This window comes from Toxotes jaculatrix, chromosome 2 (assembly GCF_017976425.1).
Source record: "Toxotes jaculatrix isolate fToxJac2 chromosome 2, fToxJac2.pri, whole genome shotgun sequence".
Classification (NCBI taxonomy): Eukaryota; Metazoa; Chordata; class Actinopteri; family Toxotidae; genus Toxotes; species Toxotes jaculatrix.
The window spans coordinates 23,341,144-23,365,674 of NC_054395.1; the positions used below are offsets into that span (position 1 = coordinate 23,341,144).

A 24,531-nucleotide genomic window follows, 5' to 3' on the forward strand; every position below is an offset into this window, starting at 1 on the left:
TCACGCACAGCATTTATAAGATCTACACAGTGATGTTCAGATCAGAATCTTAATGTGCAAAGTAAATGTTGCTATCATATAAATGTAATTACTGGTTACTTCGAAATATCATTTTATTAATACAAACTATAATCAACACATAAATTACGCATGACCATAAATTAAGATACCTATATAAAGTAGCCCCACATTTACACACTTTTAAACATTTAAATGGTGACTACATATTAATGCATTATTAATTAGTAACCTATACTAAAATGTTTTACATATTCTAGAACTGACCATTCTGCATGATGAGTACTACTACATTAAGTGTATTTTAATGCTAATTTATATACTTTCAATCATCTTGAATGCAGAACCTTAACTTGTAGAAAAGAATTTTACTCTGTGAATTACTACACACTTCACAAAAGTGAATACGTTTTCCACCACTGTTAAACTGTAAACAAAGTGATTCAGGGCCAGTGTTAATACTGATGTAAGTCTATTGACAGTTAAACCTATATTTCGTTCACTGTTAAAATAGAAGTCTAATCACAGGTGTAAGGGATTTTTTTTCCCCAAAGAAACGTTAGTTTAAAATGAGCCCATCTGACAAAGTTAGACAGTTGATAGTGAACCAGGTCTTAATAAAAGCCAACGGACAACATCCAGTGATAATCCAATCCTCTGACACGTACAAAAAAAATGTCTAATCTACGCTTTTATTTTAATGTACTTCAGGGTGACAACAGGAAACTGTTGTTGCTTATTACAGTCACCTTCTCGGAAATGACACTGAGGAAATCGGGCCCGAAGAGGAAGTATGCTAATATTCTGGGCCGAGGAGCCTGAAGGCTTCTGGGTCCTAGCGCCGTAATATGCACGATTGAAAGTTACATTTCCACAAAATCTTATTCAAGTAGGTAAGATTAACTCTTTAGTTAAATACAACAAAACTCAGTGTTCATAAGCTTAGAAAAAAATTAGGAAAAAAAAAAAAAAAAAAAACACCTATTAATATAATGTAGTCTAGGTCATCACCACCACACAATTATTCTGTCCACAAAAGTAATTACAAAAGTAGAATTTATGGTAGAAATGTTGTATTGACAGATGTACCAAGTGGCCCATGAATGTATATGTAAGTGAAGATATAATTACTGATTTTAGGATATTCGGAAATAAGCATAAAACTACACATTTATATAAACCAAAGAACATGAGTTACTTCTCACTGCTCAATTCAGTTCAGAGCCCAACCACCTCCTACAACTCCCCAAATCATGATGTATTCTGTCTTAAATTATCCTTTTTCCTATAGTACTGGGAGGAGGAGGTAGGTCTCAAAATCACAATTTGTATCTAGGGACAAATGAATAAAACACAAGTCAAATGCCATTTACAAAAAAAGGCATTTAAAATGATTCTTAAACAGTTTATTAGAAAGATGTAGACAATAAAAAAAGAATTTCCACTGTAATTCAACATTACTTGTCTCCCCTTACATTTTATTGACAGTGCAAATATAATTTGGTCATTACACGTCGCCGTATCTTTCCAACACTCCCTCGCCAACAAGGGAGGATCTACTCTAGATGAACAAACAGAAAGAACCTGGAGGATAGCAAAGAACCATATGACGCTGAGGCCCAACCAAGCTTCAAGCCTCTTCATTAGCTGCAAAACATTTCACCTTGCTTCTGCAGTCTAACATGAGTCTGCATGTTAGGTGGGTATGAGGACAGGTACTGTTAAGATACTAAATACGTGGAATTCATTCAGATTACCAAAGTAGGTGATCACTGGGAAGATGCAAATATTTCCGCAATGATTTCGGAATATTCCAAACAGTAAACAAGAAGTAAAGGGAAACATGTAAGCTGGAAGGTTAAGCTACAGAAACAAAGACTGGTTCCTGGATATCTAATTCACAGCACATGGAAGGCTTTAGAGGAATCCAATCAGTAATCTAATTCATCTGATGTACATAGCTAGTGCTTTCTTAAATCATGAGATAAACTACACTGGTCGACTAAGTTAAAAACCACAACATTGGGAATGGGTGGGCCTAATCCTTTTAAACCACAATTAATTTGAAAACAAATTTTAAATCTCTTAACACGTATTGCTCAGTTGAGGACAACTATACAGCTTTTCCAACAAATAATGTGTGCTTAGTTGTAATATTTAACAGTAAAACAAGATACCCAAAAGGTGCAGTACAGCAAATGGAAGTGGAGATAGCTGCTCTGTACAATACCATGCATATCAACCTTCAGTGGACTGATTGGTCAAGAGTCTGGAGCTGAGGCTATGGATTTAAATATGACTACTGACTCATATGTACAGTTTTTTTGTCACTGCCTTCAAATTCAAGATATACATTTGTTAAGATTCTCTTGCCCTCTGTTCTTTCATTTTCTTTCCAAAGTCTTACAGTCTTCTATTCCAAATCTGGCATTTCTGAAAGTAAAACAGAAATAAAGTTCAGCCTTCCATCCAAAGAAGCACTCATTACCAAAAACTGTAACCCTCAAATAAAAATACAACTTGTGTTGTTCCAGAGGCTCATAAACACTTACTCTCATCGTCACTATCTGCAGACTCATCCTAAAAAAGACATAAAAGGTACAAGAGAAGGTTGAAAAATGTTAAACAATTATCATATGATGCAATGGTTTAACAAGGGTTCACTACAAAATGGAGGAAAAACAAAAAAGGATTCTTACGTCATCTGCACCGTCTAGATCGGGTAGGTCATCCTCACCTCCCATGTTGTTCATCATCTGCAATATTACACCAGCAGAGTTAAAGACACATCCTTTATTTTTCTTCAACGGAAAACTTTTATGTCTTTCTCAGTATAAGGTTCATAAGTGAACAGCGTCATTTGTCAAGCTGGCACACATAACGATTCAATTAAGAGTGAAGACAGGTTTCAGTATTTGAGAAGCTGACTATGGTGGACACTTTTTCCTCCTTGTATAGTTAAATTTACCACATTACCCAAGTAGAACAACTGGGCCAACATTCTTACTTTTCTCTCATTACCAATTTTGGAACATATACTTATGTTACTGGCAATTATGAATTATTTTATCCGTACTAATTGTGGCGCTTACATCTGAGAATTGATCGAAGTTGCCCATCTCCTCATCTGAGTCGTCCTCCCAGTCTTTCCAGTTGTTGAAGTCAACACTGAGCCAACTCAGCTGTGAAAACACAAAGTCAATGTCTCTCATTATTGGGATCTGGTGGTATTAATCTAATTATTCTCATGTTGTGCACCAGTTAACTGTATCTAACTATTAACTGTTAGTATTTCAAATTTTTGATACACAGTGTCCTTTACATTTGATGGCTGTTTGTCTGTGTGCAACTGACCTTGGCCTTTTCTTTTGTTAGCCTCGGCCACGCCTTCCCTGGCTGCGCTTTTCGTAAATAGCACAACACTGAGCGATCTGTGCGTTTGTGTTTGGACTCCTGTATTGAGACAGAAAGAAAACAGAAGTGTGTGATCAATCTCCAGCAACATTTTGTACAATCCAATCTGCAGTACTGAATGTGAATGTTCTAAAGCAGTATTAGTCAAAAGCAATGATTCAGGCAGCTGGTATAACTTACATTTTCGTCAATAGCTTCAAAAAGGTCTATTTCATTCTCGTGTTTGACATTGTCAGTTCCCCCAAGACAACTGTGGAGAAAAAAAAAAAAAAAAAATTTATGAAACAACAGGAGTGTTAAGCCTAGTGAAGACTAGAAGACTTTTCAGATTCCTGATCAGTTTTCTGTGTGGGGGGAAAAAGTAGGCCTACACAGATTTTCAGTGTCACTGTGACCGTTTGATTATCTGAATCTGAACACAGGCTGTAGCCTGAGAGCTAGCTCTAACAAAACCCAGTCTGTAATCATCTAAAATTGGTGAAATGAGAGAATATTTGTACAGCATTCATTTAGTTAAAGAAAAAATCTCAGGAATGTTAGGAAGCACTGGAACTCATGCGAAAAGTGTCAAATGCATGGCATTCCTGGAAGTTAAGCCCATGTTGAGCAGAAAGACGTTTCAGCATATTGCTGGTGTTTCCACCCTAATTTGAAAATAACATTTTACAGATATTAGAGTGTTTGCCACAGGTGAGGAATTTACTTGTGGTTGTGGGGGGTGCAGCATGTAACTGATGTGTGCAAAAAGGCTCATGCAGTTTAGAGGGGGGGTAGCATAATGTAGGTTATTTTTCTGCAGCTACAATTTACAGATGTTCCCTAAACACCTCACAAGCAGGCTTAGCCTTTCTCTAGCTAAGCAGAGAAAGGCATTACAACTAACAATGTTATCTTTCTTGCGCGAAATGAAGCCACACTTCAATAAAATCATGTTTGACAACTATTTCAGTGTAATGACACAGGTCACAGCAAGGCGAAAACGGGTCTTAGAGCCATTTGAGCTAAAGGACCTAGTGATGAACAAGAAAGAAAATTCTGTGCCAACTTGAGGGTTTTTGTCTCAGAAGTTTGATTGGGACAGGAAAATCTTGGAAAAGGTCTGCAGTTAACTTTACACACTAAAAATAAATTTTAAGAGTGGAACCAACAACCAAACATTTAATGAGAAATTCACAATTAAATACAACTTCATGGTCTGTTTTAAGAGCTGAGACAAACATACCTGAAACCACACTTTGTTTTATCAAAATTGACTTTAACATCTTTGCTGTCTGCTACACAGAACTCTATAAAAACGGAGTCCCTCCTATCGTACCACTTGGCAGTTGCTGGATGCCTGTGAAGAGACAGAAGACACCAAAATATCAACATGTGTAAATAGTTTGTTTATTAGACAAATTGAATATCCAGTTGTAATTCACTGTGCCCATTAAACGTACAGCTCTTAGAACCTTTGTAGAGAGCTTTATACAATGTGGATCTGGTTAAAAAAAGAACAGTAACTTACAAAAAAAACTCAAACCCTTTTTTCTTATTTGTTGTAAAACAGTTCAGGTGATCAGGTCTACAACTGAAACACATTCATCAGTGCTGTTGATAGGTGGACAAGTGTTCAGGCACAACAGCCTGCCGTCAAAAAGCCCATGTATCAGGTTGCCACACAGCATCCAGTTACAGTGAGTGCTCCTGTACCAGAAAGCCAAATTAACATGATGTTTTAGATGGATTCAGCTCAGGTTTTGCTATACGTTACGATTATTACTGCAATCCTTTTAACAGTTAACAGAATGATGAGTCGATTAATCATATTAATCAGTCAAATATTAAAATACAGAAATGCAAAACATCAAAATGTATATTTATTAGATTTTAATAATTGATTAATCAATTAAATCCATGTATGTTTGTAATTTAAAACAAAAATGCCACGTTCCCTTTGTTCCAGCTGCTCAACTGTGACAATTTGACTCTTTTCTTGGACTTAATCAATAAAAATTATAATAATCTCGGGGTTTGGTCCGTTGAGTGGGATAAAGATGCAACTGTATAACCTTAAGCTAAGCAATTACATGATTGATCAAGAAAGCTAGTTACAGCCCTAATCTTGATGAAATCAGACTAAAAACCAAAAATATTCAGATTACTATCATGCATGACAAAGAAAAGGGGGAAAGACTGTATTTGACAGACTAGGAACAGGAGATGTTGGGCGTTTTTGCTTTTAAGAAATGGCAAACAATTTTCAAAGTAGTTGCCAGTTTATCTTCTGTTGATCGATTAATCAACTAATTTTGCAGCTCTACCCACTCTTCCCAGTATGATTAGTTCAATGTCCAACTTCACAGGTGCAATTGCAAGACATAAGAGAAGAACAGGGAACGATCCATGAAAACTAGAAACAAAGAGAGTATTATCACATAATGTGTTTGTTCCCCCCTTACTTACTGCTAGCTACCTCACTGAGTAGGATACCCCCAGTACGGTTACACGTGTGTGGTTACAACTAATCAATTACAACTCACTTACCTCTGCTCACTTAGTTCGGGTTTTTTTTTAGGTCGTTAAAAGTAATTTAGTTAGCTGCATGTTTATAGATGCTATTCTCCTCTTTGCACTGAACTGATGGCCTCATTAACTAAATCCTCTTACAAATGAATGTGGACCAATATGAAGCTAGCGCTAAACACAAATGCTGATTAAACGTTGCTCACTCCGTGCACAACTTTTGCGATCAAATCGACAGCTTTGTTGTTAAAGCTCCCGATTTCCCATTTTAATTGTAATATCTTTACTTCTGACACAGACCTGGCGTTAATCTAATGATCAATGAACATTCTGCTAGCCAAGCTAACAACGCTGACGTTAGCCGCTACGTTAGTTAAGCCATGCGGTGCACCTGACTCAAACCACTGGCAAAAGTAGCCCTCTTCTCTGCTATAGCTGGGAACCCGGGACTGCTATAATAACTGCAGCGGTAAACTGTGTTTTTTTACACGATCCACTAAGTAGCGAGCTACCGTTAGCGAGTTCACTGAAGCAAGGCCAACCTCCCGCCTTTGCAAAAGCATGTTTTCAAACGGGTTAACGTTAGCTAGCTAGCTAAGCATGCTGTACGAACGCACTTTCCCCCTGTTGTATCGTCACGTTAACTTTCCACAACTTACATGTCTAGACGTGAAGGGAGCCGCTTTTTCGCAGATAAAACAGTCTTTTCAGAAGAATGGTAGTGCCTGCAAAAAGAAGGAATGCTGCCCTCACACAACCAATGCCAACGCCTCTATCCCGGGAACCGTACTACTCCAGTTCTCTTAGCGTATCTCGGAACAAGAATAGCAGTTCTGGCGCAGCTGGGACGTACTAGACGTTTCTAGAGCTTTCAGCCACAGCTGCGGGTGATGGGAAGGAGGTGGCTAAAAATTACTGATTTTTTTTTTTCTATGATCTCCGCGAATAACCTTATCCACAGCCGAACAATTGCTTTCAATACAATAACTTTTTCTAAATATTTTTATTTGACTTTTGTTTGCCTTTAAAGCTCTTGTCAATATAGTATATTATAAAATAAAACAATGAGCATTTTCTGGCTTTTTATTTTGTTTTTAAAGACGTGTCTCGTTTGGGTCCTTGTCACGTTTTAAGATCCTTGTCCTTGTCACCGTTTTCCATCCTCTCCCCTCAAAACATCTCACATGATTCAGTGCAAATATATGTGCTTTAATTACCCAATATTTCACTCAAAACTATTAAAGAACAGTTGGAGATTTTTTTCACTTTAGCAGAATTATTTCTTTTCATATCCCATCAATCATCCAAACATCAAAAGAAGACAAAAAAAAAAAACTTTTACACCCCCAGAAAAAAGCTTTACTGAAGGTAATTACCAGTATAGTCATCCATATACTTCCAAATTTACCCATTTTGATTGTGAAACAACAAGAGTTCAGAGGTAGCTTAGTGGTCAGAACTGTAACCTTAAATCAAGAGGGTCATAGGATCAAACATCAGCATTGGTCTGAATTCTGTAATTAGCGCAGCTTCCTGTGACCCCTAAATAAGAATATATACAATAACATTACAATAATGTAAGGGGAAATCTGAATAAGAAATCAGTATTTCCAGCAGTCCCCTGTTTAGGGACACCTGCCACCTCTCCCTGCCTTCACCAGGCTAACAATCAATCCTCAACATAAAGTTCCCCTGAATCTCCCAATGAACAGTAAACACATCAAAATTTCATTTTATCAAGCCACAACTTTATTTCCATCTTGGGTATAAATTGTACAAACAAGCTTAGATTAAATCAGCAACCTTTCTTCAACTCTTCGTTGACAGGGTCCCATTACATTGTCAACTCCTGCAAGAGGAAAAAGTGATTTGTTAGCGTCCATTTTAAGAATTATTTTTGCAGTTTAGGGAGTTTCTCTCTTCTCAGAACAGAAATGTTGGCTTCAGTAAATTCAGAAGAACGAAAGTCACTGTATTAATCATCACTGAAGAGTTCTCCAAACACAGTTATCACCAGAAATTTAAGAAAATCATTTAAAATGGATTGTCCAGAAACCATTTCACTAACATCAGAAGAAGTTCTTACCATAATAGCATTGACAATGTCATTGTTGTTGTTTTTCAGGGCGCGTACAGCCTTCGCCCGCGACACGTTGGCTTGTGACATGACGAGTTCAATGTCCTTGACCTCAACTCCGGTCTCGTCAACCTATAAAAATAATATGGAGAGAAATTTGTAACACCTCATTTCATGAAACAACTATACACATTAATGTGTGTCCACCTTGAAATGAATAAAACAGTTTCTTACCTCCTCTTCTTCGCTTTCCTCCTGTACTGTTGGCGTCTGTGTGTTTTCCTGGATGTTTGATACAGCTTCTCCCTGTACCTTGAATTTCTCTGCAGCAGCCAGCTGGGCTTGCTGGGAAAGGTCTTCAATCTGAGGAAAAAGAGGGACAGCAAAATGAGACATCAATAAATCAGTAACATGTCAGCTGCATTTATTTATTTTTAACATTTTGACAATCTCTCAATGAGTCTATTCTGCTGCCTTATAAAAGCTAACAGACAAGACAGTAGGATCAGTGTAATCACTAGACACCTCAGGAAGAAACAAAGACTGTTATGACTCATTACTGGCTACATACCTTAGCTTCACCAAAGACGATGTATGTGTCTGATGCAGGGCTCTTGTAGACATCTGGTTTGGTGATGACAAACAAGATGTTCTTTGACTTGCGAATTGTGACTCTAGTGACACCTGTTACCTGCCTGAGGCCAAGCTTTGACATTGCCTGCAAGAAATAGAGATCATTTTACAAAATGTGGCCAATTTTACCCATTAACAAAGATATCAGAATATCTTCCTTTACATAAAAAATCTCTATATATATGTTGTAATTAATAAATGATCGTTACCTTCCGTGCCTTCTTTTCACTGCGGCTCTGTTTGGCTTTGCTGACAGGTTCCTCATCTATCTCAGCAGCTGCTGCAAGCTACAAGAGATTCATCCACATTCAATGTCAATAAGCAAATGTACGCCTGATAAAAAAAAAAAATGTGACACTGGTTATTGTTGCTATCAATCTCTTCTCAGGACAGAAAGGGTGGCTTCAGTATGCTCAGAAGAACGAAAGTCACTGTGCAAATCATCACAGAAGAGTTGCAGACCCCCAACATCTACTCAAAATGTTTGACATAACAGTCAACACAACATTCAAGACCAGACTGAACTCTCACCTGAGCTTGCTGTGTTGTCTGTGCAGAGTCCTGTTCCTCCAGCTCAGGAACTGAGTCATCACTGTCGGAATCAGTGCCAGATCCTACAGAAACCAAAAAAAAGGAACCAAAATTTAGTCACAACATGGCACCTTTTACAAAAATGCACACCTGAAAGTTATTCTGCAAATGAGCTTCATCATTGGGGGGATAAAAACAGATATATCAATGTAATTCGTATTGTTTGAAGTTAATACTGTCACCATGTTTTTTTTTAACCTCAAATGCACACTACTGTGTACTCAGTGTATTGAAAACATAATACCCTCCAATCCCATATTTCCCAGACAAGACATTTTCACGAACTAAATAAGAACTGACATCAGACATCATATGATCACACAAACAAAAGCACACAAAATTATAACAGTATGAGTATGTTGAAACAGAACTAACTTGTTTCCAAAACATGGGCCATCCATGCTGACAACTTTGTAGCACCTCAAAGATTAAAAATTAAAAACAAAGCTAACTAATTTATACTTCACAACCTTGGAGAATGGCATATCTAAGCATCTGAGCAGTTCCCAGATTGCAGCGACAGTTGGAAAAACAGATGGCACACAAGGAGAGAGAAAGAAGAAAATACCCTTGTCGTTCTTGATCACAGGCTCCACCTTGGCTGGTGTTTTAGCAGGTGTGGGGGCAGGTTTGGGTGATGAGACAGGTTCAGAAGGAGTTGGACTGACTACCTCAGCCTCAGGTTTAACAGGGGCAGGTTTTGCAACTGCCTCAGCAAATGTAAGTTTACGGGGAGCTGGGGCAGGAACAGCAGGCTCAACTGAAGCAGGTTTTAAGGGAGCAGATGAAGGTTCAGCTGCTGGTTTGGCAGGCTTGGCAACCTCAGCAGGTGCTGCCTTAACGTCAACCAATTTGGCTTCAGTAACTGGCTTGGCACCCTTCACAGGAGCTTGCTTGGTTACCTCAGCAGCAGCTGATTTAGGTTCTGCAGCTGGCTTGACAACCTCAACAGGTGCAGACTTTACCTCTGCAGCTGGTTTTACAATCTTAGGAGGAGCAGCTTTAGTTTCAGGGACAGATTTGGCCTCAGCACCTGCTTTAGTTACCTCAACAGCAGCAGGTTTAGCCACAACCGCTGGCTTACTAGCCTCAGATTTAGCAGGTTTGGCCTTAACGGGAGCAGATTTGGCCTCAACAGCTGGCTTAGCAGCCTCTGCAGGAGCAGGCTTGGCCTTCACAGGAGCAGGTTTGGCCTCAACAGCTGGCTTAGCAGCCTCAACTGGAGAGGATTTGGCCTCAACAGCTGGCTTAGCAACCTCAACTGGTGCAGGTTTGGCCTCAACAGCTGGCTTGGCAGCCTCTACAGGAGCAGACTTGGCCTTCACAGGAGCAGGTTTGGCTTCAACAGCTGGCTTAGCAACCTCAACTGGTGCAGGTTTGGCCTCAACAGCTGGCTTGGCAGCCTCTACAGGAGCAGGCTTGGCCTTCACAGGAGCAGGTTTGGCCTCAACAGCTGGCTTAGCAGCCTCAACAGGAGTAGGTTTGGCCTTGACAGCTGGCTTAGCAGCCTCTGCAGGAGCAGGTTTGGCCTTGACAGCTGGCTTAGCAGCCTCAGCAGGAGCAGGTTTGGCCTCAGCAACTGGTTTAGGAGCTTCAGCACGAACAGCTTTGTCCTTGGTGGGTGGCTTGGCAGCCTCAACAGGAGCAGGTTTGCTTGGTGGTGCTGCCTTAACAGCCTCAACAATGGCTGGGGCTGCTGCTTTAGCAGCTTCGGTGGAAGCTGCTTTGGCCTTTGAAACTGTTTTAGCAGCTTCAGCAGGAGCTGCTTTATCAGCCTCAACAGCAGGAGGTTTTGCACTCTCTTTCTTAACAGAGGGTACAGACACAGGCTTCTCAGGTGGGATAAGTGGAGGAAGATCATCATCAGCAGCTGCAGTAACAGGAGCAGCTTTTGATGGAGCTGCCTTAACTTCAAATGATTTGGGAGGACTAGAAGCAAGAGTATCTGAAAATGAAACTGGTGCTGCTACAGCAGGCTTTGAGGTAACTTTAAAGGCAGGTGGTGCTGCAACAGGCTTTGAAGCAGCAGGTAAGGGTTTATTTGTCTCAGCAGGGGCAGGTTTAGCTTCAGCTACAGCTGGCTTGGTGTTAGCCTCTACTGGTTTTTCATTTGCTGCTGTGACCTTGCACTCCTTGGGCGCAGGAGCAGGCACAAATGCCTCTCCTTTCTTGGCTTTTCCTTGTTTGCCAGCCTTTACAACTTTTGGGGTGGAACGGTTAGCCTGATTAGCAGGAGAGCTACCAGGTGAGGAGGCTAGGGGAGATGGCACAGGTGACAGGGGGGTAGAAGTGGGAGTAGCTTTTGGTGAGGTGGGAGAAGAGGAAGAGGCAGACATAGAGGAGCGTTTTCTTCTGCCAGGGACAGCTTTTGGGGCAGAGGAACCCTGTGCACCCTTGGCATCTTTGCCTTTAGGTTTAGCAGGGCCAGAAGCTGCCTGAGGTTGCTGGGAGGAAGCTGGGGCAGGAGATGTAGCTAAATAGAAAAAGATTCTTTAAAATTTTTTGACGGGAATGTTGAAGTCTTACTCATGCGGGTTAAATGATCACAAACCAAGACGCAACCATCTTTCTTAGGGTTAGAAAAAGAACCTGAACCTGTCCAACTTCAAAGTTTGATGCAAACTGCCACTCAAAATGCACAGTACATACCACCTACTTCCACACCAAAAACCATTCTACATTTAGTCAGGATGCACTTAGGATCAAAACGAAAATACATATTACATCAGTAATAATTTCAAGATGAACTATCATACAACACCGGGCTATGCTACATAGATATAGCACCACTGACATAGTGCTTCAAAAAAAAAAATAAAAAACTTAAACAAAAACTTTCCAAGCAACATAAATGAACAAAGTTACTGACCCTAATTAGATTTTTTTCCTTTTTTACAACCCAATTTATCTAAAATAAGTCAAATTATTTTTAGACTTGGTAAAAATAAACTTTAGCCATTCCTAGCAAAATAAATATTTCTTGTCCCATTTAATAATGATCAACAACTTTAACTGGTGGTGAGGTGGATATTGTGTGACAAAAGCTAAATATCACTGGGACAATATGTTGTGCAGGAAACAACATGAACTGATGAATCATGTTACCACTTGATAAAAAATGTGCCCAGCCCGATCGGTACAAAAAGTGGGGGAAGGAAGAAGACCCTGCTGAAACCAACCTGACAAGTGGCGAGTGGCAATAGGTGGGCCTTCACTTTTGGAGGTCCCTTTCGACTGAATGGCCTTGGACAGAAGTATAACAGGTTCTTTCTTGTCAAGATTTTCGTTCTGAGTAGTCATGTCAATGCTCACATCACCAGGCAAAACTTCATCTTGAGCTGCATCCAGGCAAAGATTCCTTGGACCCTTTGCTGTCGTCTTCTCATCTTCACCATTAGCACTGACATCTTCAGGAGCACATGGTTTTGGGTCATCAGGAATTTTTTCTGCTGCCCTTCCTGGCTCTTCTCCAGAGGCATTCTCTTCAACAGAAATCAGCTTAACCTCTTTGCCAGCCACTTCTTCAACAACTGACTCCTGACTTTGTACCTCTTCAGTTGCTGCTTCAGCAGAAGGCATGGACTCTTCAGGAACCAGCAAACTAGCTGAAGCCCCAGCTGGGTCAGCAGTTGCCCCTTGCTGTGAAACAGGTGTTGCTTCCGACCCACTCTCTTCTGTTTGCTTGGTCATTTCTTGAGCTGCAGCGACACCATTTGGTTGATCGCCACTAGCCTGAATGCTAGTTTCTTCGGGGGAGCTTATCTCTTGAGTAGGAACAGGAGTTTCTGGAGGATTCTCCAGTGGGATTGCTTTGTTCACTGTAGGAACAGCCATCTCAGGAGGAGAAGAAGAACTCAATACTCCTGTAGCTGATGAAGGAAGAGCAACAGGAGTAACAGGGGGAAGGGCAAGCACAGCAGTTGTTTTAGAAGCTCAAATTGCAGATTTTAAGAGCTTCATGAACACACTGAAGTGAAAAAGAAACTGTGCTCCACATGTGAACAAAATGATGAGTTTGTGACAAAGTCCAGCGATGTAGAACTGGTTCTTGATGTGCCAGGGCAAAAAAAAGAAAAGGAGGTGTTGGGTGCACTCAAAGAAAGAAAAAGTGTTCATGTCCCAAACTCCATGCAGTGTCCAAATGTGAGATAAGCACTGCAAGACCTTTAGTCCAAAACAGCAGCCTGTGCACGAAAATAAGCTGTGACTACATTTACAGTATGAGACTGTCTTTATTTAATCAATATTTAATTAAATGTACTATTCAGCATACATATGTGTTTACATAATAGTTATTAAGTTAATTGCTAAACATCCAGAGTAACTTCGCAATCCATTTCAAATGCCTTTTATTCAAAGATGAGAGCTCAACCTTAAGTAAAGCTTAAATAGAGTGATGGTCAACACACCAACACAAATGTATTCCTATGAAATAAAGAAACACTTGCCCCTGTTTTGTGTCCCATCTGGGATTGAAGCTGCATCAGTATTTGCCCCAGAAATTGCTATTAAGGGAATCAAGGAAACACTTCCAAGTGGAATGAACCATCCATTCCTCTCAAGAAACATTGTCAGTAACTGATCATGGCTGTACAGCAGGATCAGCCATGAGTGCAAGGTACTGCTCTACAGTCAAAAAAGTCAGGTTTTTCAGCAGAGCTCGATGACAGTCAAAAACTATGGTAGGTGTTACAACAACAGTATTCCCTTCGATACCCTTCCCAACCCAAATACATATTGCTAAACCATTAACACTCCTCCTGAGATCAAAAAGCTCATCTGAAATAAATGTTAGTTGAAATTACTGCTCTTCATCCTTGTACTGCACATTTTCAAAGTACCACAGAGCAGTCAAAACTCCCTTCGCTAATTGAAACATAAGTGCTAAGGTGCACACACACAAAGTAAACTTCAATACAAACGCGCTACAATTTGATGGTGGCTTTTCACAGTATATTTACAATGCAGTACGTGTCACTGAGTCCTCCTGGTATTTGGTATTTTTACATTTGGTTGCAGAGGGCTAGCTACTGCTGACCAATGTTTCTCTGGTGCCAGCTGCAACTGATCAGTTGCTATCGAAAGTCAATGCCCCACCCCTGAGCAAGCACCTCCACAAACTTAGACATTTCTTTAGGAGAGTGAGAACCAACTGGATTTCTCCTCCAACACCCTCCCTGATACAGCACTGTAAGTCAGACATATCCAAGAGTCTTCAACCCCAATTTTTAACCAGATATTACCTTGTCTTTGGCCAAAAGAGCACAATGTATGTAATATGTAAACTGATGATTTTAAAAAGGTGTCCACTGCTATTAAACTATACTTGGGTGCCAGCATAACAATAGTTAAGTACTTACAATTATTTAAAAACTATTGCATCTATAAGATTTTAAGATCAGGCTAAAGCAGATATGCAATACAGAATGGTTTGTATGATCACCAAAAAGGCTATTTCCAGTTTAACACAAAGTGGGTTTTCAAGTCATTTATTGCACATAGGGAATACCACACTGAACAACATGCATTGTGTGCTAAATCCAGTAGTCAGTGCAAGTCACCACACTCCATTGTGAGTTTGACTAAATAAAAAGAGGGGTCCTGGATTACTCTTTTCAAGGTAAACCAGGCAATTTCACCACTGCAAATTCCTCAGTGAGCAAACTACTGCTACAAAGGCCCCAACACACGATTGATGACAGTCAAAATAACTGTCACCTGTTACTTTAACTCAGTGTGCAGCCAGCTGAGTCAACTCCCTGAACTAAATAATGATCCACTCATTCAATACTGATCATTTACTCAACAAATAACCTTCCACAGATGGTTATTTGTTGACCAGTTAATGTGTTCTAAGAGTTCGAGGACCCCTTTATTAAGTATTCATAATGCATGCATGTAAAGCTAAAATATACGAACCAGTCTCCACTTGAGGCTGCTGCATCTCCTGCTCGGTAACTGGGACCGTTTCTGTGGCTTCACCAGGCATGGTTGCTTGTGAGAAAAATGAAGGAAAAGACAGTTTATTAGCACAAGTCAAGTCTTACTAACTTCTAATGATCATGGTCATTTGTTGGTGAATGTATTGTTGCCCGACAATACATTCACATGAGCTTTAAGTAACAATGGTTCTTACAGTACTTCTATGACGAAATAATAGTATCTTGCCCCAGGTTTCCTGTATGTGAATTACTTGGCAAACAAAAAATGTTTTTGTGAAAAAAAGCTACACCATACTTAAGACTGGTCAAATCAAGACCACATGAGCCCAAAAGAAGTTAAAGACTGTTAAAAAACAGTTTCAGATTTGAATTTGTGAAAACGGGACGATTTCACTGCTTCTTCCAACCGCTCTTTTATACCTCTAGACCAAAAACCACCACATTTAAGACTTATCAAATCTGGATAATATTGACCCAGAGCAGCTGCAGACTGTTAGAAAACAACATGTTCGCGTTAGTGTAACGTGCGTATCAGAAGCTAACTTCATTAGCTTCGTGTAGATTAACGTTGTAGATTAACTAATTTTTGAAAGCTTCTTCAGCACACCACGGATCACTACCACACTGGTTAGCCAGTTCAGACCCTGAGCTGCAGTTGTCATAACCGGTTGAACGGGTGACCGAGCCCATGCTTTAGCTTGTGAGCTCCGTCTGTAACGTCGCTCCCCGTTAAAGCGACGGTAAGCTAACGGGTTCTGTCAGCCTCAACAGGAGGAAAGTTTAACAGGAAATTATTAAGTCTGCCATCACTTTCTCTTCCAGTTTGACCACTTTAAACTAACCAGCTCAATGTCACGCCAATATACGCTTCATATCTCTTGCCGGCCCTGACAGGCTGCTAGTATAAACTGGTAGTCATCATGTTCCCCCATTTTGAGCCGGTAGTCGATGGCACAACGACGCTTTTATCATAGCACAGAGGCACGTTAAAGGAGTAATAGATGCACCGAACTGTTGACAGGACTTTAAGTGAACACATGAAACCTTTGATACGGACAGGAATGTGCGATAAAAGTCCGGATGATGTTGGATTGTCAGAGGAGACACTCACCGACTCGCGACGCTATATCCAAGATGGCTGTGAGAGAGAACTTCTGACCCCAGTTTCAGGGTAATATCCGCTTTAGAGCAGTACTTTCTTCTTCCGGGTTACTTAAAGGCACATTCGGTAATTTATTTATTTATTTATTTATTCTTTGCTATATAGTTGCAGTGTAATCTTCATGGAATACATGATCTTAGAGCTTGATTCCTAGAAGTATGGGAATATTGTGTTTCTCAACTGTTTTAATTCTGTATGCACAAAAGCACCAAGCTCCAAAAGCACTAATATAAAACAGTTAAAGTATTAAACCTAGATTTTGTCTCTAATTCCGATCTTACATTCCCTTCATTTTCTCCATCCAGAAAACAATAGACTTGCTTAGAATTTGATTAATCAAAAATAATTTGTTAATTAAACCACTTTAAGTAGACCATGACAGATCCCCTATCCTCCATCTTGTGGCCCTGGTCTTGTAACGAGTCCTTATAAAAAGCAAATACAACACCTGTCGCAAACAGACATTAAAAATGAGAAACCCAAAACAATGGAGATTTACAAAAACGCTACAAGAAGGGGAGCTGGTTAAAGAGGGTCCACAACGTGTATTTATCTATGAAAAATGTCAGCTAATTTTAAAATAAAATAAAAATAAGACACCTTAATTGTATGTATTTGCTTAAAGTATCAGTTTCAGAAATCTTAAATGGTGCTAAAATGGTGACAAATTGGTGACTGTTATATGTAACCCTTTGCTGCCACATCAAACTCCTTGTTCATCTGATAACTAAACTTGAGAGGAAAAAGTAAATCTGCAAACCTTTTTGTATTAAAAGTAACTGGAATACAAGATTTTGAAAGAGTAGAAATACCAAATTTATTTTCACAAATGACTGTACAGTAGCAGAATATAGGCAACATGTAGACAAACAATATAAAATTGGAATTGTATTGGGAAAAATCACCACACCAAAGAGAGGATTTACTATAATTTATGAACATATTACTACTTAATTTCTTCTTCTGTTAATGAAGAGTGTAATAAAACAGATCTGAACGAAATTATTGTTCATCAGAAAAACAGCAGTATTCAACTACAACATGACAACAGGAGAGTGATTAATAGCAAGCTATTAACAGTGCCAGTTCAGAAGTGCATCACTCTCTGATTGTTGATCCAGTTCAGAATTCTTTCTCAAGATCTAAAAAGGAAAAAAGAAAATTGATTACACAGATGTATAAAAAGCTCTAAAGTCGCCCTGTCTTCATTAAACCTACCAAAACTGCAACGTACCACTCTTTTTGAGAAGTTCTCCTTTCCATGTCCGAGCCATTCCATCCAGAAACCGATCAAAGTATTTCACGTACTTCGCCAGACTGGTTCTTTTGTAATCTGTGAAGAAAAGTTGTCAGTGAGCTCAAATATTCCATTTTAATTCAATTCAGCAGTTACTGTCATAACTAATTATAGTAAGAGTAAGCAGATGAGGCCAGCTGCACCTACTCACTACCTGCAGAATGTTTTAAGTATGTTTTTGTATCAAAGGAAAATTAGTTTAGGTTCCGCAAGTCATGGTTAATGTACCGCAATTGCCTCATTTTGATGCAGGAAACACCAGATTACCTTCTGTCAGCCCTTCTTATAACTTTGAGATAAGTACAGATAAAGGTAAAGCTCTTGTCTGAGATACAATAACCCCGAAATTCAGATTTCAGAATTTCACCTCTGATCTTTCGTCTCTCTGTTGCATCCTTCTCATTTTCCTTCTCCTCCATGTCCTCTGACTCCTCTTCTCCTGTTCTGGGCCGATCCAGCTCCTCACAGATCAGACTTAAAAAAAAAAAGTTACATCATCAGCTCTAACAAGCATCAAACACTGCACACAACAGAGCACGCAACATTAAATTACTGCTTACCTGATTGTGGGCACAGCAAAAGGATCAAACGTATCTAATTCTTTGAGGTCAATGGGAACAGAAATGCGTCCTGGCCAGAGTTAAAAGAGAGAAGTCACAGTGAGACTGTCAGTGACATATTCACCATGCAGCCTTGATTTAATCTCATTAGATCTATGCTCACCTGTTTTGGGGTGGACACTGAAGGGGCTCTTCAGCAAATGGTTCACACCTTTACTGACATTCACATCCAGCCGCGGGTAACAGTACTGCAGCATGATTTCTTTCTCAAAGTGGTGTCCCTTCTTGGAAGTGGCCTGGAGGAACAAAGACTGTATCACTGCCCCTGTCTTGATTATATGCCCTCTTGTTGTTATGTGTAAAAAAAAAAAAAAAAAAGAAAAACAGAAACAACAACATTTAAAAGGTTTAGTACGAGCCCAATTACCCACCTTTTTCCTATTGGCTTGATCCTTGACCAGTTTCCAACGATTCTCAGGTTTCTTCTCATTTTGGAAGTCCTGCTGCAAGTCTTTTCTAACATGTGAGAGTTGAGTTAAGGTCAAGATTAACCACCATCTCGACTGCTTGTGTTCTAGAGAGCCATATAAAACTGTGAAAAGGATATCTTCAGGCACAAGTGCGAGCACTTTGTCTACAGATTCCTTGCGGCTCAGGATCTCCTGTTCGTGTAGAGCGTACTGGGTAAAGTAGTCTTCCACCACTGATAAAGATTCTCTGTTGAGATTACAGGTAGAGACTCGTAAACAATCAGTGACATTAAACACAAACATCAAAACAGAACAGAAACAGTTAAAACTTCAAACTGCCCTTCACAAAGAAAAGGATCTGGTTCCTACCTGATAAAAGGATGAATTGGATCCAGCAGCACGACTTTCTTCACTGTCTCTTCACCACCCTGTAAATCAGCAATGATGTAGTTCATCAGACCTCAAAAATGAACTGGCTTTTGCATTGTCACGAACTGACCTACCAAAAGGAGACAAAGTCGGTTCTAAAATTTTAAGCTACAGTCACTGATTAACTTTCTAAGCTGTATCCACTGATTTCTGTTGAAACCCAATCAAGTTGGAGGTAAAGATGAATGAATATAATATATATGCTAATGTATATGCTATTATGTAAATCGATTACTTTGGTTCATGTGGGCTGTGCAGATCCAATATTTTGATACCCTGTTCCTCACAGCTCTGAAAAAAGTACAGTATCAATTGATACTAGATTTTTGAGGCCAATAACAATGTGGACATAAAACATTTCAATTAATTGGTCTGGCTCTACTTTGGATTACCTTAGAGAAACACACTGATGCATACAAAATGATGAAGACAAAGCCCTGCGAATAATAAATCTATTCTAATCGTCTGATAAAAGCATTAATACTGTTAAATACCTTCACCAGGCTCAGGTATTCTGCAACAGCAGAGCGTGCAGCTACAGAGAGCTTCCTGGCAGCTTCATCACACACCCAGCAATGCACTCCTCTTCTGCCAGAATAAACCCACAGCAGGTGCTGGAAACCAAAGTCCTCTGAAATATCACATAAAACAAAGTAAGCATTTGCTGCTAATTTTGCCAAAAACTGAAGATAACATGAGCAGATGGCTGAAACAAAATCAATGACAAACAAACCTCGAAGAGCTCTGTCCAGGATACGAATAGCGATGGTCATCAGGGTCCAGCACTTGGAACAAATGTCTGCAGCACTAAAATTAGAATTTGTGTTATCTCAGTGATGTGACTATCAGTATTTGCTGAATTTCTAGGTCAGAGTGATGTGGAAACAGAGTGGTTGTTTACAATCGCTCCATGGTATACAGCAAGACACTGACACGTTTAACAGTCACCAAAAAGGAACCACATAACCCATTTACCTGCAACAGCTCCTGACATCATCATAATCTGTCATATCAATATCAAACACCAGCTCCTTCTCCAGCGCCTGGAAGGTTCCTGACTTCACTGTGTTGTGTTGATTCGGCTGTAGATGACAAACAGGTGAAACATTCTCCATATTCCCGCTCAAACAGCAGTGTAGCTGCAGTGACACAGAGTCTTGTAATAATGCAAATATTAGGAGCGTGTAGTGTTACCCTATGGCTGTATATTGCTCCAATGTCAATCTTGTAAGGGTTCATCTTCTGCATTTCCTTCTCCAGCTCATTCTGGGTGCTGAAGGACTGGTAGCGAACATAGATGTCATCTTTGAGTGTGAAGGAGAACTCTCGATTCTGAAAGTAGTTCTTCTGCACTGAGGTTACAGAAAAAAAAGAACATGTTAGTCTCCTGTAGTGTTGTGGTGCAGTGGCTCTAATGCTTTGCCCAGTCGGTGATCCAGCTTTGGGTGGACAAAATAACAGAAACACCCGCCAGCATAATGCAGCACAACATCAACAACACCACAAACTACATCCTCCAAAATGACCGCACAGTTCAATCAGCACCTCTCTTAACTAAAACTGAACATTATAACCTTAATGCAGGAAGAATGTCTGGCAGGACTGTTGTATTAGACTGCATTTGTTTTAGCTAGGTGTGCCTAATAAACTGGTAACTGAGAGCAATATGGAAAACAGAGCGACCACAGTTGACACTGCTGAGATGAAGCGTGCAGTTAAGCGGCAAATCTCACAACATTGTTAAAGAGCTCCGGTCATTCACCTTGCTAACATTACTTTCTTGCTCTTGTTCCTGGCCTGTATAACCAGTGATACTCACCTCCTCCATAGTTTAGCCAGCGATAGTACTGGGAGAAGGGGAACAGCCGCCGGTAGTACAGCGGTAGTAAGTCCGGCAGAGAAGCTTGGTCATAATCTGAGGACGGCATCGCCTGGCAATAAAGTAACGGTAACCGGTACCGATTGTACAATTATGTTAAATCTTGCTGCAACTACAGGTTGACAGTACGGTGCGTTGTTTTAACAGCGCGGGAAAACTCTTCGGGAGAGGACAGAACCAATGAGACAAGGTTCGGACAATGGCGTCATCACAACCAGGAACTTCCTATGTGAGAAGAAGATATTTTATGAAATTACTTTGTCTGTTAGGCCGAGCAGAAAGGAAATGTAAAGCTAAACTATCACTGAGCTAAACTCTAATGACTGATGCTCTCTAGATCTCAGTATTATAAGATTATGAGACGGCAGCTCTCTGAACGCGAAGTTAACTGAACCTTGTAATATTTATCCTATGAAACGCAGGAAGTGTCGCCGGGAGAGAAGAGGATCATGGGACGTGTAGTCATTTTAACATTGCTGCAAGATTCTTTTTAATCAAACAATGAAATACAAACAAATAATTATAAATAAGTACAACGACAATAAATGAGTAAGTATCAAAACAAATGCAATAACAGTATACGCAAAAAAATTAAACAGCAAAAAGAGAGTGTGCAATATTTTCACACTTTAATTACAAATTTAAACATGTTGGTGCAGAGAAATATTATACGCTTTCTCCACCATCAAAAGCGTTTATGGACCCCCTATTCATCCATTTTCTATACCGCTTAATCCGTCATGGTCGCCAGTCAATCGCAGGGCTGACACATAAAGACAAACAACCACGCATGCACACATTCACACCTACAGGTAATTTAGAGTAGCCAGTTATCCTAATGTGCATGCTTTTTGCGATTGTGGGAGCCCAGACCGCACGCACAGGGGGAGCATGCACTTAGAGCAATTTAGCCAAAAAGAAAGCAGACAACAATTCCCAGACACCCCCAGACACCCCCAGACATCCTCTGGCACCCTCTGGCACCCTCTGGTGCATGTGGGCCCAAACCGGGATTCGAACCCGGAGCCCTCTTGCTGTCGAGATGACAGTGCTAACCACTGCACCACAGAACCCCCCTCCTCTCCCTTCCCCTTTTATACATTATGTTCTTATTTCATGCTCTTTTGGTGCTGCACTTTCCGTTCTACACCTTTAGAGGGCAGTACAGTGTCATGACACTGTTTACAGGGCTGCCACTGGTACTGCCAATTGGTACTGAAGCATTCCTTTATTATGTTATTCTGAGATCAATGATCAATCCCTGGCTTTCAATGTAACGGGGTAGAGATACAGAACGCAGAGGGTCCACACAGGGACCTTTTTGGCTAAATTGGTCTAATTTATGCCATTCCCCTTTCTGTCTGAGGTATCACGCAAGGACAGCTTTTGCTTTGACATTTGAAAAGGGCACTTTTCAAATGTTTGGGTGGTTCACATAGTCCAGTGAAAACACTGGCTGCTTAATAATAATGTGGCTTTACTGTTGTATTTTCAGGCTGCCAGTCTGAAACTCCATCTCACTGAAGTGGCGCTGTTCAGACTGAAGGTTGAGAGCTGTGCAACGTTAAGAGCTCTTGTCAGTTATTGTACTTCTGATATAAAATAACACTCACCCTTTGCACTGTTGTATTGTACATTAAAAATGATTAGCTCCATAATTTTATTCATTGTGTCTCATCTCCTGACTTGTCCATTGTTGTCATCAGAGCCTTTCTCTGTAATTTCTCTCTACTTCTGTCATTCTGCTCATATATCCCAGTTCAATGGGAATTTGACAGAATGTAAATGACAAGACTTTTTGCACACAGCTGCTGCTATCAGATGTATTAAATCAAAAGTCATCCTCCCTCACTGACAGTGAGCCTCACTTGTAGATTGCAAAATGTACACTATTGTAAGCTTTTAAGAGAAGAATAATCTTGTCAGCACATCATTATTTTTTCTGCACAGAACTGACCGACAAAGACACCTCCATTTTTAAGCACACCATTTAATCCATTTATTTTTTCACAACTGTCAAACAGGTAGATGCTGAGAGTGAGGACTACCCTCCACCACTGCAATTACCCAGCTGTTAGCATACTGCGCTACAGTATCTGAAATTCCTGCGCACTAAATTAATGGTAATGAACTAGTATCTCCTTTGCAGCATCAGTGAACTGTGCCATGTTCAACAGCAATTAACAGACAGGTCCTACCAATACATTTCCACTTCATGATTGCACTTGTATTTATGGTAATATTCTTTAATCATACCCTGATTTACATAATACAAGAGCTCTCAACCACATCATACTTGAATTATGCAAATGATTTTGCTTCAAGGCATATGCGGATGTGATGGGTTTTTCTTTTTTGGATCCTTTTGTAGAAATGATTTGAAATGGATTTGGGATTCATGCCTGCTGTCTGTCTCTCTCTACCAACATTCCTACTATATGTTAATAATTCTTTTGCATATTCATGCACATTACATACAGTAGCTCCTGTCCCAGAGCATTGCTGGCCATTTCTGAGCTGTTATACTACACAGCTTTCCTGTGTAAGTAAATATCACCCACCAGTATAACAGACAGGTCTACTTACTGCTCTCAACACACACACACACACACACACACACACACACACACACACACACACACACACACACACACTCATAACACTAAATATCAGTAGGGCAAGTGAGGTAAAATGAAGCACCAGGTGAAAGTGCATTTCAGCGCTGTGTATGATAAATCTAGGTCAGACAGCCGTCAGGTGCCCATGGAGCACATTAGCCAGCATTATAGGTCAACATATTAGTTGTGCAGGAGGAGTTATAGTTTGGGTATTATATAAAAGTCACAGCATTTTCAGATGGCCGAAGTGTGCCAGCATCTCAGAGTGCTGTCTCCTCTCATCAGGGAAATATTGGCAGTACATAGGTCAGAATGACCAAATACTGTATGACTGTCTTTGATGGTGGTGATGTTGATTGAAAAAAACATTCCAAACACAAGTAAGAAAGCTAATCTGGGCCACATTACATGAAGACAAATTCCCTGACAATGAAGTTTGCTTCTCTAATTCCACTCTCAAAGTTTAAATTTATCATTGTTAAAACAAAGAGACAGACAGGGATCTCTCCACAATGCAGTAAAGGAAGAGAGAGATTCATTGTGACAGAATGAGTTAAAAGCCTTTTGTAACTCAGTGCTTGGAAAGTCTAACATAAAGATACAGTTAGACCACTAAGTGGGAGAAACTGTGAAGCATTAAGTGGAAGTAGGTGAGTGTGAGTGTTTGCATCCCATTAGTTTACTACGCACACAGTTTACATTGTTTATCTCTGCACTAGGCAGCAGGTGCAATTGATGTCCCAATCCAGAGTTTCACACCATACATTAATGGCATCAAAGAGCTCTCTGTGACAGTTGAGCAGTTTTTTCCATTAATGTTGGGCACAACACGCCATGCTCCACTTCCTCTCCAAATGGCTGACACTCACAAATTCTCTGTAACACTTAAGATTGATAAAGCTATCTGCCATGTATTTAGGGTCAGCAGGCAGCACT

At 40.1% G+C, this 24,531-nt stretch overlaps 3 protein-coding genes and 2 non-coding genes across 7 annotated transcripts; all 5 read right to left on the bottom strand.

Annotated features, from left to right (window-relative positions):
* Positions 1-1,409: 1,409 nt before the first annotated feature.
* Positions 1,410-6,764, bottom strand: ptges3b (prostaglandin E synthase 3b (cytosolic)). Its single transcript, XM_041064485.1, has 8 exons — positions 6,597-6,764; positions 4,655-4,768; positions 3,613-3,682; positions 3,373-3,471; positions 3,111-3,200; positions 2,718-2,774; positions 2,571-2,598; positions 1,410-2,451 (listed from the first exon to the last, which is right to left on the bottom strand). Coding segments are annotated over exons 1-8 (480 nt in total). The 5' UTR covers positions 6,599-6,764; the 3' UTR covers positions 1,410-2,431.
* Positions 6,765-7,663: 899 nt separating this feature from the next.
* On the bottom strand, positions 7,664-16,363 carry naca (nascent polypeptide associated complex subunit alpha). 3 transcript variants are annotated; one of them, XM_041048011.1, is made up of 10 exons: positions 16,292-16,363; positions 15,158-15,232; positions 10,600-11,711; positions 9,807-10,494; positions 9,179-9,261; positions 8,857-8,934; positions 8,586-8,732; positions 8,249-8,377; positions 8,024-8,146; positions 7,664-7,786 (listed from the first exon to the last, which is right to left on the bottom strand). In XM_041048011.1, exons 2-10 carry the CDS (start codon positions 15,225-15,227, stop codon positions 7,772-7,774), a joined length of 2,445 nt encoding a protein of 814 aa, XP_040903945.1. In that variant the 5' UTR covers positions 15,228-15,232; positions 16,292-16,363; the 3' UTR covers positions 7,664-7,771. The 3 variants fall into 3 exon arrangements, with proteins under 3 accessions (XP_040903945.1, XP_040903936.1, XP_040903953.1); XM_041048002.1 differs by having other exon boundaries at positions 9,807-11,711; XM_041048019.1 differs by lacking the exons at positions 9,807-10,494; positions 10,600-11,711.
* Positions 7,856-7,929, bottom strand: LOC121177327. Its single transcript, XR_005893221.1, has one exon. It is a non-coding gene; the product is annotated as a small nucleolar RNA SNORD59 (small nucleolar RNA).
* LOC121177338 lies at positions 9,027-9,100 on the bottom strand. The gene has a single exon (XR_005893224.1). It is a non-coding gene; the product is annotated as a small nucleolar RNA SNORD59 (small nucleolar RNA).
* A 777-nt stretch (positions 16,364-17,140) lies between the features above and the next one.
* prim1 (DNA primase subunit 1) lies at positions 17,141-21,139 on the bottom strand. Its single transcript, XM_041057697.1, has 13 exons — positions 20,918-21,139; positions 20,293-20,450; positions 20,074-20,180; positions 19,832-19,905; positions 19,593-19,729; positions 19,039-19,097; positions 18,807-18,916; positions 18,631-18,722; positions 18,363-18,495; positions 18,200-18,269; positions 18,007-18,113; positions 17,577-17,675; positions 17,141-17,484 (listed from the first exon to the last, which is right to left on the bottom strand). The coding sequence occupies exons 1-13, from the start codon at positions 21,024-21,026 to the stop codon at positions 17,465-17,467; spliced, it is 1,275 nt and encodes a 424-aa protein (XP_040913631.1). The 5' UTR covers positions 21,027-21,139; the 3' UTR covers positions 17,141-17,464.
* Between the last annotated feature and the right edge of the window lie 3,392 nt (positions 21,140-24,531).